The 16,533-nt window shown below is 35.2% G+C and overlaps 1 protein-coding gene across 1 annotated transcript in view; it reads left to right on the forward strand.

The window, feature by feature from the left end:
• The first annotated feature begins 5,728 nt into the window (after positions 1–5,728).
• Positions 5,729–16,533, forward strand: part of TSHZ2 (teashirt zinc finger homeobox 2) — a 270,639-nt gene continuing 259,834 nt past the window's right edge. The window contains exon 1 of the mRNA XM_053694005.1: positions 5,729–6,406. Coding sequence (XP_053549980.1) covers positions 6,367–6,406 — 40 coding nt within the window. The 5' untranslated portion in view covers positions 5,729–6,366. The remainder of the gene's footprint in view (positions 6,407–16,533) is intronic.

Raw genomic sequence — 16,533 nt, forward strand, 5'->3', positions numbered from 1 at the left:
GGAATGATAGGAAATATGCCAGAAGAGAAAGTTCGCAAAAAGAGGTAAGCGGTATTCACTATAGGCAGGATAGTCTTTGGCGGCAACAGGCAGAGAATCAGCGGTTAGGTATTACAAGGGTAGACCACTTGAAGGACCGAAGACAACAGGATAGCCTTTGACTGCAACAGGTAGAGAAACCAGTGGTAGGGCAGTTCATTAACAGGCAATCCAGTACTTTAGGGGTTAAGCAAGTAGAGTAGTCAGACATGCAGAGTTCATTAACAGTGAGACAATCCAGTATTTTAAGGGTTAAGCAAGCAGACTAGTCAGACAGGCAGAGTTCATTAACAGTGAGGAAATCCAGTACTTTAGGGTTTAAGCAAACAGAGTAGTCAGACAGGCAGAGTTCGTTAACGATATAGCAATCCAGAATACAGTAATCTATCACACCCAGTATCACACAAAGTAACACCTATACTTGGGCAGTGATAGATTATTAGAGAGCAAATTACATAGGCACAGGATTTGCGCCACCTGGCATCTCGACCGGCTTCAGAGAGAGGAGCATGCAGCAATGACGTCAGCGCCGCACGCAACACAGTTCCTTACAACGAGCAGGGTAGCCGGTGCCGTGCCCCTAGCAGCAGCTAGAGAGGCGCAGCGTGACATAGATTTACTATTATTAGTTATTTGAGAATAAAATATAAAAACCGTAAACAACACTCAAAACTGGAACAACTAACAAAGAGTAGCTCAATAAGCAATACCTAAATTGAAAAAAGAGAGTAGGATACCAAATGCCAGTCCATTTACTCAGCCCTTTTCAGATACTTGGGTATGCAAGGCAGATAAATGCCTGCGTGTTCTCTTTTGCTAAACTTGCTGCCAGTCTTTCCTTTGTGGAAGAGGGATATGACTGCTGTCAATTGTTTGATCCAAATTGGAAGCTTGAGTGTCTCCATCTTCTGGGAAGGAGATGTTAAGGTCTTTACAGACTGTATGAATGTCTCTGGGTGAAGAGCAAATGATACGTCTTCCTTTCCAAATGACTATTAGATGAAAGGGGAATCCCCATCTGTTAGGTATATTCATCTTCCTCAGAAGCATGGTTAGAGGTTTTAACTCTTTGCCTTTAGCAAGTGTTCTTTGAGACAGGTCTGCAAATATTTGTATATCTGCATTTTCATATTTAATGGGCTGTTGTTCTCTACCGAGCCTCATTAACTCTTCTTTGACTTGATAATTTGTAATCCAGACAATATCATCCCTGTGAGCTTGATTATCCTGTGGCTTAGGGCGTAAAGCTCTATAAGCTCTATCTATTCAAGACTTGGATGGTGTTTCTTCTTTCTTGATTGCGTTGAATAAGTCCTGTAAATACTGTCCCAGGTCTGCTGAAGGGATGGCTTCAGGGATACCCCTGATTCGGATGTTATGACGTCTACTTCTATTTTCTGCGTCATCCACTTTATCTTCCAGCTCTTGAATTGTGGTATTTTGTTTGTTAATGACAACCTGTAATTCTGAGATGGCTGTGGTATGAGTGTCCTGAGTGTTTTCAATTGCTTCCACTCTGTGGCCAATGTCTGAGATTTATTTTTTAAGATCACATATTTCCTCTTTTATACAGTGCTTAACTTGTGTTATTAGTGTAGTAAAGTCTTTTTTTTTTGAGGGGATTGCATCAAATAGAGCTTTGGGTTATAGTGCCTGTTCTGGATTCCGAATTTTTTTTTGGTTTCCGACTTTCCGCCTGCCTGCTACGCATATCACGTGGTTGACACGTGATTGATACCTAGTGGGTCACAGATCATTTTAACCTATTGGCGCAGCTCACCGGGAAATGAAACTATTCCCATTGGCGGCTTTGGTGGCACATTGGCTCCTGATTGCATGTGTAATTTCCTCAATCAGCTCGTGACTGCATGTGTAGTCAGTGAGTGGGATAGCAGTGTGTTTACAGCGCAGCAGTAGTCCGTCGGATAGGAAGTGGAAGCTTGAAACTGCTTGACAATGAAATGCAAGTGTCTTTATCTAATATTCCACCAAATATTCAGAAACTCTGTTCATCCCATCAACCTCATACATCCTCTTAAAAATAGTAACTTTTTTCTAATTCTTGCACATACATACTGTTTACTTGTAAATACATTTAGTTATATAATTTATAGATGTGTCTGTATCTCTTAAAACAAGTTAGTTTAATCTGTTAGCTAGAACAACTGAATTACTGTGTCGCAAAATGATGTAGGTCTAAAAAGTGTGTCACCAACATGAAAAGTTTGGAAAGCTCTGGTGTAGAGGGTTGTCTGTTTGGAGCTTTTTGCCTGTTTATTTGGTCGTTTAGGAGATATTTTGATATGATTTCACCTTCTTGCTATAGTTAAGAAAGGTTGCTCTCTTTATAGCATTTACGGATATACCGGAGTTGCATGAAGAAATGTGCAGAGTGAAACTCCCGCTGAAATCCAACAAGCTAAATTTATCTCATAGTACAGATCTCTCCGCGCACTGAATTGTCATGAGATCTCTATAGTGTTGCATATATATTTTATAGGTATAAATAAATATATCCCTTAGGTAGCATTCCTTGCAATTTGTTAGAAATTTCTAATGGTAGGCCCTGATGTCATGTGTGATGGAAAGACTGCTGCTTAAAAGCGTAGTTTATATTGTGGTATTAAGATTTCTTTAAGTCCCACATATAACTGTTGTAGCTGATCAGTTATGAGCACTGTGTTGCGAAAATGTATAATGTAAGCGTAACCCTCCTGTGACACTCGATATTATATTTGTGCGTGTAAAAGATTAGGAGAGGTTACGGCCTGTATCCGCCATAATTGATCTCCAGACTAGTTATGTGGGTTTTTCTGCCAGCGCAGCTCTAAGATTTAAATCACCTGTCGTGGCTTTGCAGCTGGGTCTTACCTATTGGCAATCATGCTTGTTTTGAGGTGTTCTGATATCCTCTAAGACCTCCTACTACTGCCTATGACATTCCCATCCAGATAGGGCTTCGGAGTTCTCTCACACAGCAGCCATCTCCTTGGCTGGCTAGCTCCGGCCCCCGATGTATAAATATTTTACTGATGTGGTACAACAATTTGCAATATTAACCTCTTCTAAACCATGGAGACAGAAATATCTTCCAAAAACACCAGGGCTATTAAAGGGATATTCTACTCCAGAATTTATATTGTTTAAAAATATTAATAATCCCTTTATTACCCATTCCCCAGTTTTGCATAACTAACACAGTTATATAAATACACTTTTTACCTCTGTGATTACTTTGCATTTAAACCTCTGCAGACTGCCCCTTATCTTAGTTCTTTTGACAGACTTGCATTTTAGACAATCAGTGCTGACACATATATAACTACACGGGAGTAAGCACAATGCTATGTATATGACATGCATGAACTAGCGTTGTCTAGCTGTGAAAAACTGTCAAAATACACTGAGAAAAGAGGCGTCCTTCAAGGTCTTAGAAATTTGCATATGAGCCTACCTAGGTTTAGATTTCAACAAAGTATGCCAAGAGAGCAAAGCACATTTGATGATAAAGATAAATTGGAAAGTGGTTTAAAATTGCATGTTCTATCTGATTCATGAAAGTTTAATTTTGACTAGACTGTCCCTTTAAGGGTAAGCACTTTTTCCCAGTAATATCTAAAGGTACCTTTTTTACAGTAAGCGGTTCCATTCATTTTATTATAATCATTTAGATGTAAACTGCCACCCTACTCTGTAGCACTATTTACAAGGGTTAATGTAGAAAAGAATGGTATGACATGCAATACTAATGAAAAATACAAATAAAAGAGACTTAGCGAAAAACAGCTGCATCATGTATCAATCAAAGCAAAGGATGGTCCTGATCTGACAAACTTACAATCTAAAGGGTTGCAATAGACCAATGGGCAAACAGGATTTATTAACATTTAGAAATCAAGTTGTATGTGTTAACCCTTTTGCAGCCAGAGGAGTCAGGATTGTACTGCTTACAAGAAACCTCTTAGCCTGCACTCCCAGTTGTCAGAGGCTTGGCTATAACTTACTTCAGATGAATAACAGCAGCCAGTAGAGAAAAAGCTGCTGGTGATGATACTAGGTGGGAGGGGGAGCTTCAGCCCTGGCCTCAGATGCTGTTAAACACACATTGTGCCACAGATACATTCTGTCTGTAAAACTTTTATATACAGTGTTTACTGTTATCTGTGGATTCATTGAATGTGTTGGTATTAGGTGCAAAATATTACTGTGTGCTTATTATTGTATGCAGCTGATAAAAAGAAATCATTTAAAAACACAATTCTCACACATGCTGACATTCACTCATCTCGCAATTATTTTGTGAATGTTATCCATAACAGGAACCAGAGGAGCCAGAGCTGTTTGTTAGGTCAATTATTGATAAATCAAAGTGCCCATCTCTCAACAAATTCATATGGAGTGACTTGAGAAGCACATTACAATCTTAGTGAATCTATCATTCCTATCTCACCTAAGCTCTCACAGTCATTTGTTCATATATTCTTAATAGCCCATGTTAGTGATGCTAGGACCCTACACATTTACTGATATAATAATCAATTATATATATGTATATATACAGTCACCTACACACACAAACATATATATATAGAAAGTCTGCTCACCAGTTAGCATGTTACCTTCACACACTGACTACAAACACACGACACAACACACACACATATATGTACTTATATCTTGTGCACATATATAATCAAACACAGATATCTTGTGTGGGTGTAGCAGAAAGCCTGCACATCAGTTAGCATATTACCTTCACACACTGACTAAATACACACAACATACACATTTGTTTGTGAGTGTTTTTGTGTAACAGACAGCGTGCTCACCTGTTACCTTCACACACTGCCTAAAATCACACTCACAATACACACAGGTTAGAGTTTCCTTACAAATTAAACCGAGCAAGCTCACCCATAAAGACACATACTATTTTGACACATTATCAGATATATAGGCAAGACTGTACGTACACACACACATTAAGTAAAAATGCAAACAGAAAAAAATGTATAAACTCTTCTGAGAAACTTCTTGACAGACTCTTTGACACACACATCCTCAACAACTTTTTGAAAATATAACACACTGGTACACACTTTCTGCCACTTACATAAGCAAACTGATAAACTCTATGTAAAGTAAAACACAAAGAAAGGATGGACACACTAATGCAGACACAATTGCTACACACTGATGCCCACTCTGCAATGCACACACACTCATTCTATTCCATGACATATTTTGACATAAACACTTTCTATCACACTATGTGACAAATGTATTATGTATCAGTCTATCTCTATGACAGTGACAATTAAAAAAAAAAACAAAAAAAAACACCCATACGCACATTTTATGGCACCCATTCCCTGTTATAAAAATGCGTCGATAAATCGTAATCAAAAGCACACAATCTTATCCCGTTTACAAAAACTGAAACATACATTCTAACGCGCACCCTGTCAGGCAGTGATACGCAAGTATCCTGTGACACAGTGAGGGGATCTCACTGTGTAACACACACTCTGTAGCACATGGAACTAGCACCCTCACATCCTGAAGCCCTGTGACACACACACACTGGCTCCTATCTGCCTGGAGTCATTCCTCCCCTGTCATCAGGTCGCGGAGGAGGAGTTTGTTAATGTTCAGTTTGTTCAGTAGATCGATGCTCGCTGGCATCGCCTCTCCCTCCCTCCCCTCCCTCCCTGCCTGCTGTGGATGCACTGACTGACTGTATGTGTGAGAGGGAGAGAGATTTCCTGCTTTCCCTCCCCGTGTCCATATCACTCAGCCCAGCCTGGCATCTGACAGCAGCAGCCTGCACCCCTCCTCTCTCACCCTTCACCCCTCCACTCACCCAGCACCCAGAGAGGGGGGCTCACTGTGCTGCACCTCTTCTGTTGCACCCTGTAATTCTGCTGCACCCCTCCACTTAGCTGTCATCCAGGACCAAAACAGAAGGGCTAACTCAGCTGTACCCCTCCTCTAAGCTGCACCCACCTTCTACTCAGCACAAACAGCAAGTGGATCTCACTCTGCAGCACCCTACTTCTTATTTCCAACACCCTTGTATTTTTTATCTCATTCAGATTTTGGATGGTAATCAGGAAATTGAGTGAGACAGAGGAGCTCAGAGATCCATTCAAGAAAAGAGGAGGAGGGAAGAGAAACCAACCAAAAAGGAAGAGAAAAGGAGGAAGACACACATACAGGAGAACATACCCGAGGCAATTATTTATTGTTGTCTGTGATCTTTCTAATTTATTTTATACTGACCTGGATTGAAGAAAGAGAGATTGTGGAAGACCAAAAAGAGGAGAAATGCCCAGAAGGAAGCAGCAAGCACCAAAACGAGCTGCAGGTAAGAAGCGTTTCTCTAATAGGATCACTTCTTTGACCTTCTACCTATATCCATTTATAATAATCTCTTTTATTCAGTGCCAACTTTTAGCTGCATAAAATTGGAACTCTTTCATTCTGTCCTTAACTGTATACCCCATCTGATCTACACTATAACTTTTTAACTTCTCTCCCTACTAGAGAACTTTATCAATACTCTAAATAATACTCTAGCACTGTACTTAGATGATGTTACTGTCTTATTTTTATCATTTAATTATGTAGGTTTGTAAAGAGTGTACCAATCACTGATTCATAAATCTTTTTTTTTTTTCCTCCCATGTTGGGAAAGTTTATTCCAAACAATAGTCTGCATAAATGTGTTACCCTATCAGAATGCTGACATATGAATGTGACCAAGGTGAAGACCTTTGCCACTAACATAAAAAAGTTGGAGACTTTTGTATAGAGATAAAGTCCTGGGCAACAAATCCTTTTAATAGTTTGTTTTTAATCTACTTAATTGTTATACTATTAGAGCAGCTTGTTGTTTAGGTGAGCAGTGCTATATAAAATGTTATATATATATATATATTTACACACACACATATTTTTTTCCTGCCAGCCGCACCCTCTGGAAAACCAGCTTTGCAGATGATCGCCAGCTTTGATTTGACATATGATTGATCACCTGTCATGTGGCTGCTTTTGATCTATTCATTCTTGATATATATCAATAAATCATTTGCCATGGTAACTTCAGAGCCAGTGACGCAAGCCATGCCCTCTAAATTGTCTTATCCAAACCAGCACAATAATTATCTTGTTTAGTTTTAATGTGGGTGTATTTTTCATTGGTGTCCTTACTACAGGGTTTGAAACAAAGCTTTGTTTTGTATTTGGGAGACAGTTTTTGTTTTTTCTTTAATATTCTAAATTCAACGTTGCTTCTTTTAAACAATTTATCACTGCCAGACTGGGCTCTGGAACATGATAATACAGGGCCTGTTTGGCTGCCAGATAATTATTTACAATCACTTTTGGCAGTCCTGATTATATTGAAAATAAAATTTCTGTAAAAGTTTGCAAACAGATTAATTCCTTTTTACAATGCTTTGTCTGCCATGCTTGTAGTACAAAACCTGTCCCATTACAGTGATTTAATCTTTATATATTCTAATCTCTACATGAATCGGACAAAATAAGAGTATACACCATATAGTACTAATGTCACATAGACATTACTGTTGTATTTGCTTATATAAACATAAGTAATAATATTCCTCCCCACTTTGTTTACCCTGCACAAGTATTGAGACCTTAAGCAAAGTTTTTTGCTTGGAAAGCATGTTTCATATTGAGGTGGTGAACAATAGAATACACTATGTTCTGTTTATCATTTACTTTAGTTGTGGGTTTTTTCCAAATTTTTTTTTTTGTGTGTGTGTGGAAACGCCGCTTACAGCTTGGCATTTAATTGCTAACATCCGTAAACATGTATGTTTTCTTTATTCTTACAGCAAATATGTTCTTTTTATTAACAATTCCCTAGTATCTTCTTTTTTTGTATGTCAGGTATGTTATATATTGTTCTAAGTTCATTTTAAAATACTTTCTTCTACATATCTGTGCTTAAAACTGGCACCAAAACACACGCTAGTTTTTTTTTTTTTATAACTACCCTTTTTGTGGAACCATATTTCTATATTTGTACGTGTTTGTTAGATAAACCTCATTTCCAATGACTTGTCAGCTTCAAGCGAAAAGTAATTGTTTACAGACACACAGAACAAAAGCATTATTACCCAGAATACACAAACACGCATGTAACAAGAAGCCAGTCTTTCCTTTTAAATACTACTTGGCTGCATTTTATCTTCAGATCTTCCTTACATTGCTTATTTTAATTTCATTTACCATTGCTAGCTTTTGCCTTTTTATTCCTGTTACAGGTTGTCTTAAAAGTTTGTCATCTTTTAAAATCCAAAGACCCGCAAAGCAGTATTGAAAAAAGGAGGTTAAATGTTAATTATGTCGTTAACTTTGTTACTAATTAAATTCCTGCTTTTACTTATAAGATGGAAAAGGCAGGTGCGTTAATTAATTAATGAATAACCAGGTAGTGAGAGAGAAAAAAAAACAGTAACCGAGAATTAAAAATTATAATGGTTTCTGGAAATATATAAACAAATAAAAAACATTGAAGTTGCATTTAGTTTAATATAAATGTAAGTTTCTAAGAAACGCAGTACTAGGACATAATTATATCATGGGGCTTTAATGATTATGGAGAAGGATGGGTATAGGCAAATATTAAACATAAATGTTAACTTATTGAAAATACTCTGCAGTTAGGTTGTCAACAGATTGGAACATCTTGTATGAAACAAGGGAATATTGAGGGTCCTTTTTCCCAATAGACCACTTACAGCTTCTACCTTTCAAAGCTAGAATGATTTCAGTTTCTTGTGACGTAAGAACTATCTAAAACCTATAATTTGAGGATTACACAAAGGCATGTAAATATATTCACGCAGTAGGCTAGTTTTATTCCCATGAAGTAAATTGATGCAAACACCATACCGCTAAATTCATAACAATCATGTTGTGAATGTTTTATCAAGCACTTTCAAGGAAAAAAACAAATACCAACTTCTCATTTTTAGGAAGGTCGTCTACTAACCCCTTTGATATTACTCTTATAGCTCTTTTTTTCTGGAAGCAAATGGTTAAATAAAAAAATATTTTATATTTGTTTCATTTGTTCTAGTTCCCTTTGGAATTAGTGGGCAAATCAAACAAAAAAACAACAACACACGATAATTGCAGGCTTATAAGCGTATTCAGGTAGAATTACTGTACATTTCATGTGGAATATATGCCAAAATTGTTACATTTCACAACCTGTGCAGCATCATATTTAATAAGCATTTGTTAATACACAGAATATTGATTTGAAGAGACAATTGCATAATTGAATTGGTAACATACTGATGATAAGGCAAAGGCCCTAGATAGATAAATAGATAGATAGATAGATATGATAGATAGATAGATAGATAGATAGATATGATAGATATGATTGATAGATAGATACATAGATAGATGATAGATATATAGATAGATAGATAGATCTTGACACACATACACTTACTAATATATATATATATATATATATATATATACATAATATGATATACACTGAGATTCAACATTCAACTAACTGGTTAAACAAATGAGAACTAGAAAAACGTAATATGTTATTTTAAACCAGGAAGGCTTAGTTTTGAAAAAATGTATTCTTAAGTAAAATTATATGCGTTTTAAAGTACATTTCATTAGGCCAAATGTGGCATTCATTTTAAATGTTGACAAGGTGGTCTAATTATCTTGTGTTCAAAAAAATATCCAAAATACTGTATCTATTGTAATCTTTTGTAATACATGTATTACACACAAGAAATTAATTAAAGATGTATTTATTTATTTTGTGTATGCATGCTCTTAAAAAGGGAATATGAAAAAAGTACAAGAATGGAATTTAAGACAAAGTATTTTTTTAAACAAGGCAAATAGCCAAGCTTGATATTTTTTATCAAGCCTGCTATATTTTTTATTTTATTTTTGCAGAGATTTTAAAATTGTAAATTTGCTTGAAGTTTTTGTACTGTTGTATTCCACCACCCCCCCAAAAAAAAGTTACTGCCTTTTCCCCACCCCCAAAAAACACAAAACTTTTAACCCCATTGCAAACCTAACAAGGGGAATAATGCAAGGGATTTTATATTTAATATCTTGTACAAGTTACCCTAACACTGCTAACAGGTCCCAAAAGGTAAGGGGTTAAGCCCCCAGGGGCAATATGAGCCGTATCACAAATGTCACTTGTCACTAGTATTGTGCTTTAAGGATATGCTCCTCCGTTTGCACCATTCTGCTGGAAATAGTATATATTTCTAAGCAAATGCTCAAGATAACAGCTCCTATCTAAATTGTATTCATATGTGAAGTGGCAAAATCATTTCCTTCAAACCAGAGATTGAATGGGACAGCTCAAAAGCAAATTTGTTTTAAGTCATCTATTGATTTTTTTTTTTTAATCTTAGCTATCAAGCGCAGCAGCATTATTAACCCTCTTAGTAAGATTATGCAGTGGAAGTCTCCTGAACAGTTTAGTGATAAAAGAGAGGGCACTTACCATAGATTAGTAAATGATAGATCCTTCCAGTCATTCGCCTGTGATGGTACAATTCAAAACTGAATATATATATTTGTTAACCCTTTGGAAGATGACTGATAGTTTATGGATGGGCTTCTATAGAATTGCAATAAGGTAGAATAATCTAAAAGAATATTATTCTCCAAAAGGATATGGGATAATGGTCAATTACCTAATATTTTTTTTAACTTGTGACAATGGTATTAAACCATCAACGTTCTCTAAAGTTAAAGGTGATATGGCTTTGTGTTTTATTTGTATATAGATGCATGTAGAAAATTACACAGTGTGCTAAAGCTCTCCATCACTTATAGGTGAGATAAAAGGCAAACACATGCAAATAATGTAATGAGGACAATGCATCCTCTTTAGGGATATTCATGTGCATACAATGTAAGATCTTTGGCCTATAGCAGGAATAAACTTGCAATATAAATATATAGTAAAATAGTAAATTATACTTATTTATTTTATTTTATTATTTCATGGTGAAACTGAGTCTTCTCAGCACCCCATCTGGGAACTTAATCAAAATCTGCCAGGGCCTTATGGGCTGTGAATGCACTTTTATCCCTGAACATCCCATTAAAGCACGTTCAGTATGAGTATGGACCCATCAGCTTTAGACTGACTTCCCAGATTGGTGCTAAGGGTATGGAGAAGGCACTACATCTGGGATGAAATTTGGGCTTAAATAGGCATCGTATTCCTGCTATTATGTAACCAAATATATTTTGCACTATATTTTTTTGAAAGCAGACAAATTGTAATATATATATATATATATATATATATATATATATTAATAAGTTAATGAAGAAATGAGAATAGTTGGTTATGGTAATTTATTAAGTCAATACTAATGTAACGGTGCCAAGCCATATAGTATCATGATAGCATTTTATTAGTAAATAATCACTACTTCCTTCTGATATCGCACTTACATATTGTCTTACACAGCAAAGTCTGTGACATTAACCTCTAACACCCAGATATTTGCTATTAAAGTTGCTTTACATGCAAAGGGTTAAATGTGCATTATTGGAGAAACTAAAGCCTTTTTTATAAAATAATTTAATAAGTGTATAAAACACACAATCACAAAATATACACATACACCATAACACACACACAGTGCAATGTTACTATTTTATATTTAACCAATTTAAACTACATTGATACAAGGCAATCTTTCACTTTAAAGATTCAAAATCCATTTTTTGAACGTTTTAAAAGCTTTAAAGTATACTGAGGAATTGTTTCCCTCTTTGGATTAAAGCCCAGCTTTAAAACTGGCATCATACAGAAACCAACTGCGGCAGAATGAGAAAAACTTAAATAAAGGATATGAGAAGATATATTTCTGAGTTCAAAAATAACTTCAGCTGTCGTTGCTAATAGCTTTTCCTGTGTGTATTTCATAGCTTTCTATTAATTTATGCTGAGTTTGTTTGCAGTGTAACCTTGGTGTTTTTGAATCAGTTTTAAATTTTCCACATGAAAGAATTGATGGTTGTAGAAATTTGCTGTTTAGGAGATAGCATATTTATGTCAGAAAATTGTATTGGAAAGCAACAATTTAGTGCATAAACAAGGGGGCTAGAGGTCTAGAATCAAAACAGAATATCACTCAGCTAGAGGTATTGCGGGTGTATTTAGCTACTATATTTGTTTTGAGATATATGTATATGTATGTGTATGGTTTTATTTATTTATATATATAATTTTTATTTTATTTTATTTTTCTTCCATGCAGAATGTATTGTACTATAATTGCAGCTAAATAGTGTTCTATCTATCTATCTATCTATCTATCTATCTATCTATCTATCTGTCTAGCAATCTAGCTACTTATCTATTTACTAGCTATCTATTTATTTATTATCTATGTATTTATCTATCTATCTATCTATCATCTATCTATCTATCTAATCTATCTCATAGACTGTCATTACATGGCCACAGCTTCTTTATGCCTTGGTGCTATATATCAATAAGTTTTCATTTACATAGGCAAAACAGAATATTAGTAGTCATTTTCTTATGGTTTTCCTTTATTGTGTGAAAGGGAAGAAAAGTTCTGGAACGTACAATATTTGTTTGGTTCAATGGTTTATGATAATCCAGTTTGCGCTACTGAATCAATTCTGGGCTATTTGACAAATATTTAAACAGCAACATGGTTTCTTTTGGAATTAAACTGATTGGAATGAGGCAGGTGAGATACAGTATAGAATATGGTATGGATCACCAATGGTATATATTTTCTCTATAATTTTATTTGATTTTACACTAGTGTATGTAAAGTGTATGTAATTTGTGCACGTGTGACAGTGTGCACAAGATAAGATTTAAATTAATCATAATTTACTAAAATGTGAGTTTAGAGCAGTATTATTTACCAAGCCAATATCTCATGTTAATTTCCTTATACTTTATCTTATGCTAGATTAACCAGTTTTTTTTAATTAGATTAGTTACTTCCTAATAATTCACATGTAATTCAAATTTACTATTTTTCAAACACTATATATATATATAATACAATCAAAGTTGGATTTGTATTTTACAGATACCTAGAAAGCATACAGCCGCTGTGTGACTGTTGATAACTTCCTTTACACACACAAACACCCACCAACCTATTCTACAGATACACACATGCATACATACATACAAACACACACACAACACACACATACCAAACTGTTCTACAAACACACACCAACCTATTCTACAGATACACACATACATACACACAACACACACACACACACACACACACCAACCTGTTCTTCACACACACACAACAACCTATTCTACAGATACACACACACACACACACACACCTGTTCTACACACATGCACCCACACCAACTTATTCTACAGATACACACACACCAACCTGCTCTACACACACACACACATACGCACACACACACCAACCTTTTATATAGATGCACGCATAAATACACACAACACACACACACAAACACAACAATCTCTTCTACACACACACCAAATGATTCTACAGATACACACACACACCTGTTCTACACACACCAACTTATTCTGCAGATACACACCAAGCTGTTCTACACACACACACCGATTCTACAGATACACACATACATACATACACACCAACCTGTTGTACAGATACACACATACATACATACATACACACACAGACACCAACCTGTTCTACAGATACACACATACATACATACATACATACATACATACATACATACACACACACAAAACAGACACATACACACACACACATACACACCAACACCAACTTTTGTTTCATTATGTTGCCATATCTTTTCTTACACTGTTTTGTTGGAAACATTACTCTGAAGTAAATTGATTTAATTTGCGTTGTTGTGCAGATGTTTCCAGAATTACTACTAAGGGGTTATTGTTCTCAATATTTTTCTTTGTTCAATTTCTAAGAATGTATTTATATGTTTTACAGTTCTATTTTCTTTGCAAAAACAGATGTTTCTGATTGGTATAAATTTGTATTTTGTTTTGTTTTTTTTTCTTCACTTTAAGGATTGTGATAGCTGTGGGAATTGTCTATATCAGCCAAAGAGCTTTGTATCGCTAGATATCAGTCGTGAAGAAACATGCATTTCCTGATTTCAAAAGAGGGGCAAGTTACTTCATGAATACGCCTGATTGACTTTCATGTCCCTTTAACATTTTATTTGTGTAGAAGTGAAGGACATTTGTTATGGGGCCCAAGTGACTTGGTTGACCAGCGGATAATCTGAATAGATTGTACTTGTGCTCACTGATATATGAATACATTTTGTGCCAGATAGCATATAATCTAATGACAGATGTAAAACTGGTTCAAAATTACCAATATTACTTTGTATGTTAGTATATTTGTGAACATTTGTACATGCAAAAACTCGGTGAGCCTTTGTAAAAAAAAAAAAAAATCTATGGTTTTGAAATGGTTGTTTGCTCAGTACGCTTCGTTTTTTTGTTTATGTCAGTAAGTCAACATCAATTAACCTGAAGATTTTTTATGATTAAGGTAAAAACAACACCTTCATTAAAGATTATACCTGGTAAAAAGCAGCGAATGAGCCGTTATCTAAAATGTTATCTTAAAGGGACATGAAACCCCAAAATTTAGAAAGAGCATGCGATTTTAAACATCTTTCTAATTTACTTCTATTATCTAATTTGCATCATTCTCTAGATATACTTTGCTGGAAAGCATATCTAGATAGGCTCAGTAGCTGCAGATTGGTTGCTGCGCATAGATGCCTTGTGTGATTGGTTCACCCATGTGCATTGCTGTTTCTTCAATAAAGGATATCTAAAGAATGAAGCAAATTAGAAAATAGAAGTAAATTGGAATGTTGTTTAAAATTGTATTCTCTACTTAAATCATGAAAGAACATTTTTGGGTTTAGTGTCCCTTTAAATGTTCTGTTCACTACATTTAGGATGACCTTATCTTTAAAATTGAAGTGTATGGTGACCCTAATGTAAAGAAAAATAAAGTGCAGAATTTGTAAACTGTAGATACAATAAATCTCTAATGCATTTTGAATCATATATTTAATTTTTGGCCTATGGTGACTTAAGGAAAGTGAAAATCCAAAAGTTATTGTTTCATGATATAGACAAAACATGCAATTTTAAACAACGTTCCAGTTTACTTCCTTTATCAAATTATGTTTGTTCTCTTGGTATCATTTGTTGAAAAGCATATCTAGGTAGGCTCAGGATTAGTAATGCACTACTGGGAGCTAGCTGCTGGTGTCATAAGTTCACCAGATGTGTTTGTCTAGATTCCAGCATTGCATTGCTACTGTTGTGCTGCCCTTAAATATGTGTTTAACTCCTTAGCAGTGGTTAAACACATAGATATAAGCAATAGTGCAATAGTAAAGTGTGTTTTGAAATGTTATGTCCCTTTAAATGCTAAACGGTGTTAACCTTTACAGAGACTAGTTTTGTCTTACTGCTCTTGATGCATACAGTGTCATATTTAGGTTACTATTTACAGCATATGAATGTTTTGGGTACTTGCTGGATTATCTGTTAAACCGATCATGAAAATTGAATACTTTCCCTGACAAATATAAGATGTAGCTGACATTAGTTTAATTGGATTAGTTTACAGCGGTGTGTTTGTGTATAATAAACTTCATATGACACCTGGTTTTAGATTGAACCCCTCATTTTGCGTCTGTGTCACCACAGGGTAGTTTGATACATACAGTATACTTCAGGCCTAGTTATGTAGACCTTGTGTCACAGAACAGACGTCATGTAGCAGAAGCACAAGCTTACATGGAATTTAGTGCACTATGTTAGGGATCAGTTCAAATGTCTACTAAGATATCAAAATCCACACCGCCCTTTTATTAAACATAATTGTTCATCTTTAAATGCATTTGTAAATATTACAAATAATCATCGTTTTATAATTTGGTGTTTAGCACGTATGTTCAACTTATTTTATTCATGCGTATTTAGGACTTTGATGAAACATCACAGTGACTTTAGCAATTGCATGAATATTTACCTTGTATTTAAATATTTCATGGGTATGAAAGAAAACTATTTAACCCATTGACTGCTAAGCGATTTAACACCCCTGTGCTGAAGCAAGTTTTACACTTTTCCAGTTACTAAATTTAAAATGCAGTGCTTCTATGAGTTGACCACAAAAATAATACAAATTTCATATTACTTAAGTTACTTTAAAAAAAAAAAGTAATTTGAAATATGTTGTATGAGGTTGGTCCAAGATAGGAGCTTGGCGAAAGTTATTTTTAAAAATGCATATATACTTTCACTGCATTGAAGCTGTCCATGTCATTTTTTGTTATAGTAGGTTGGCTAGTTATAGCCAATCAAATTCCATGGTCACTGAGCTGTATAGTGCTTTA

Source organism: Bombina bombina, chromosome 1 (genome assembly GCF_027579735.1).
Source record: "Bombina bombina isolate aBomBom1 chromosome 1, aBomBom1.pri, whole genome shotgun sequence".
In the NCBI taxonomy this organism is placed as follows: domain Eukaryota; kingdom Metazoa; phylum Chordata; class Amphibia; order Anura; family Bombinatoridae; genus Bombina; species Bombina bombina.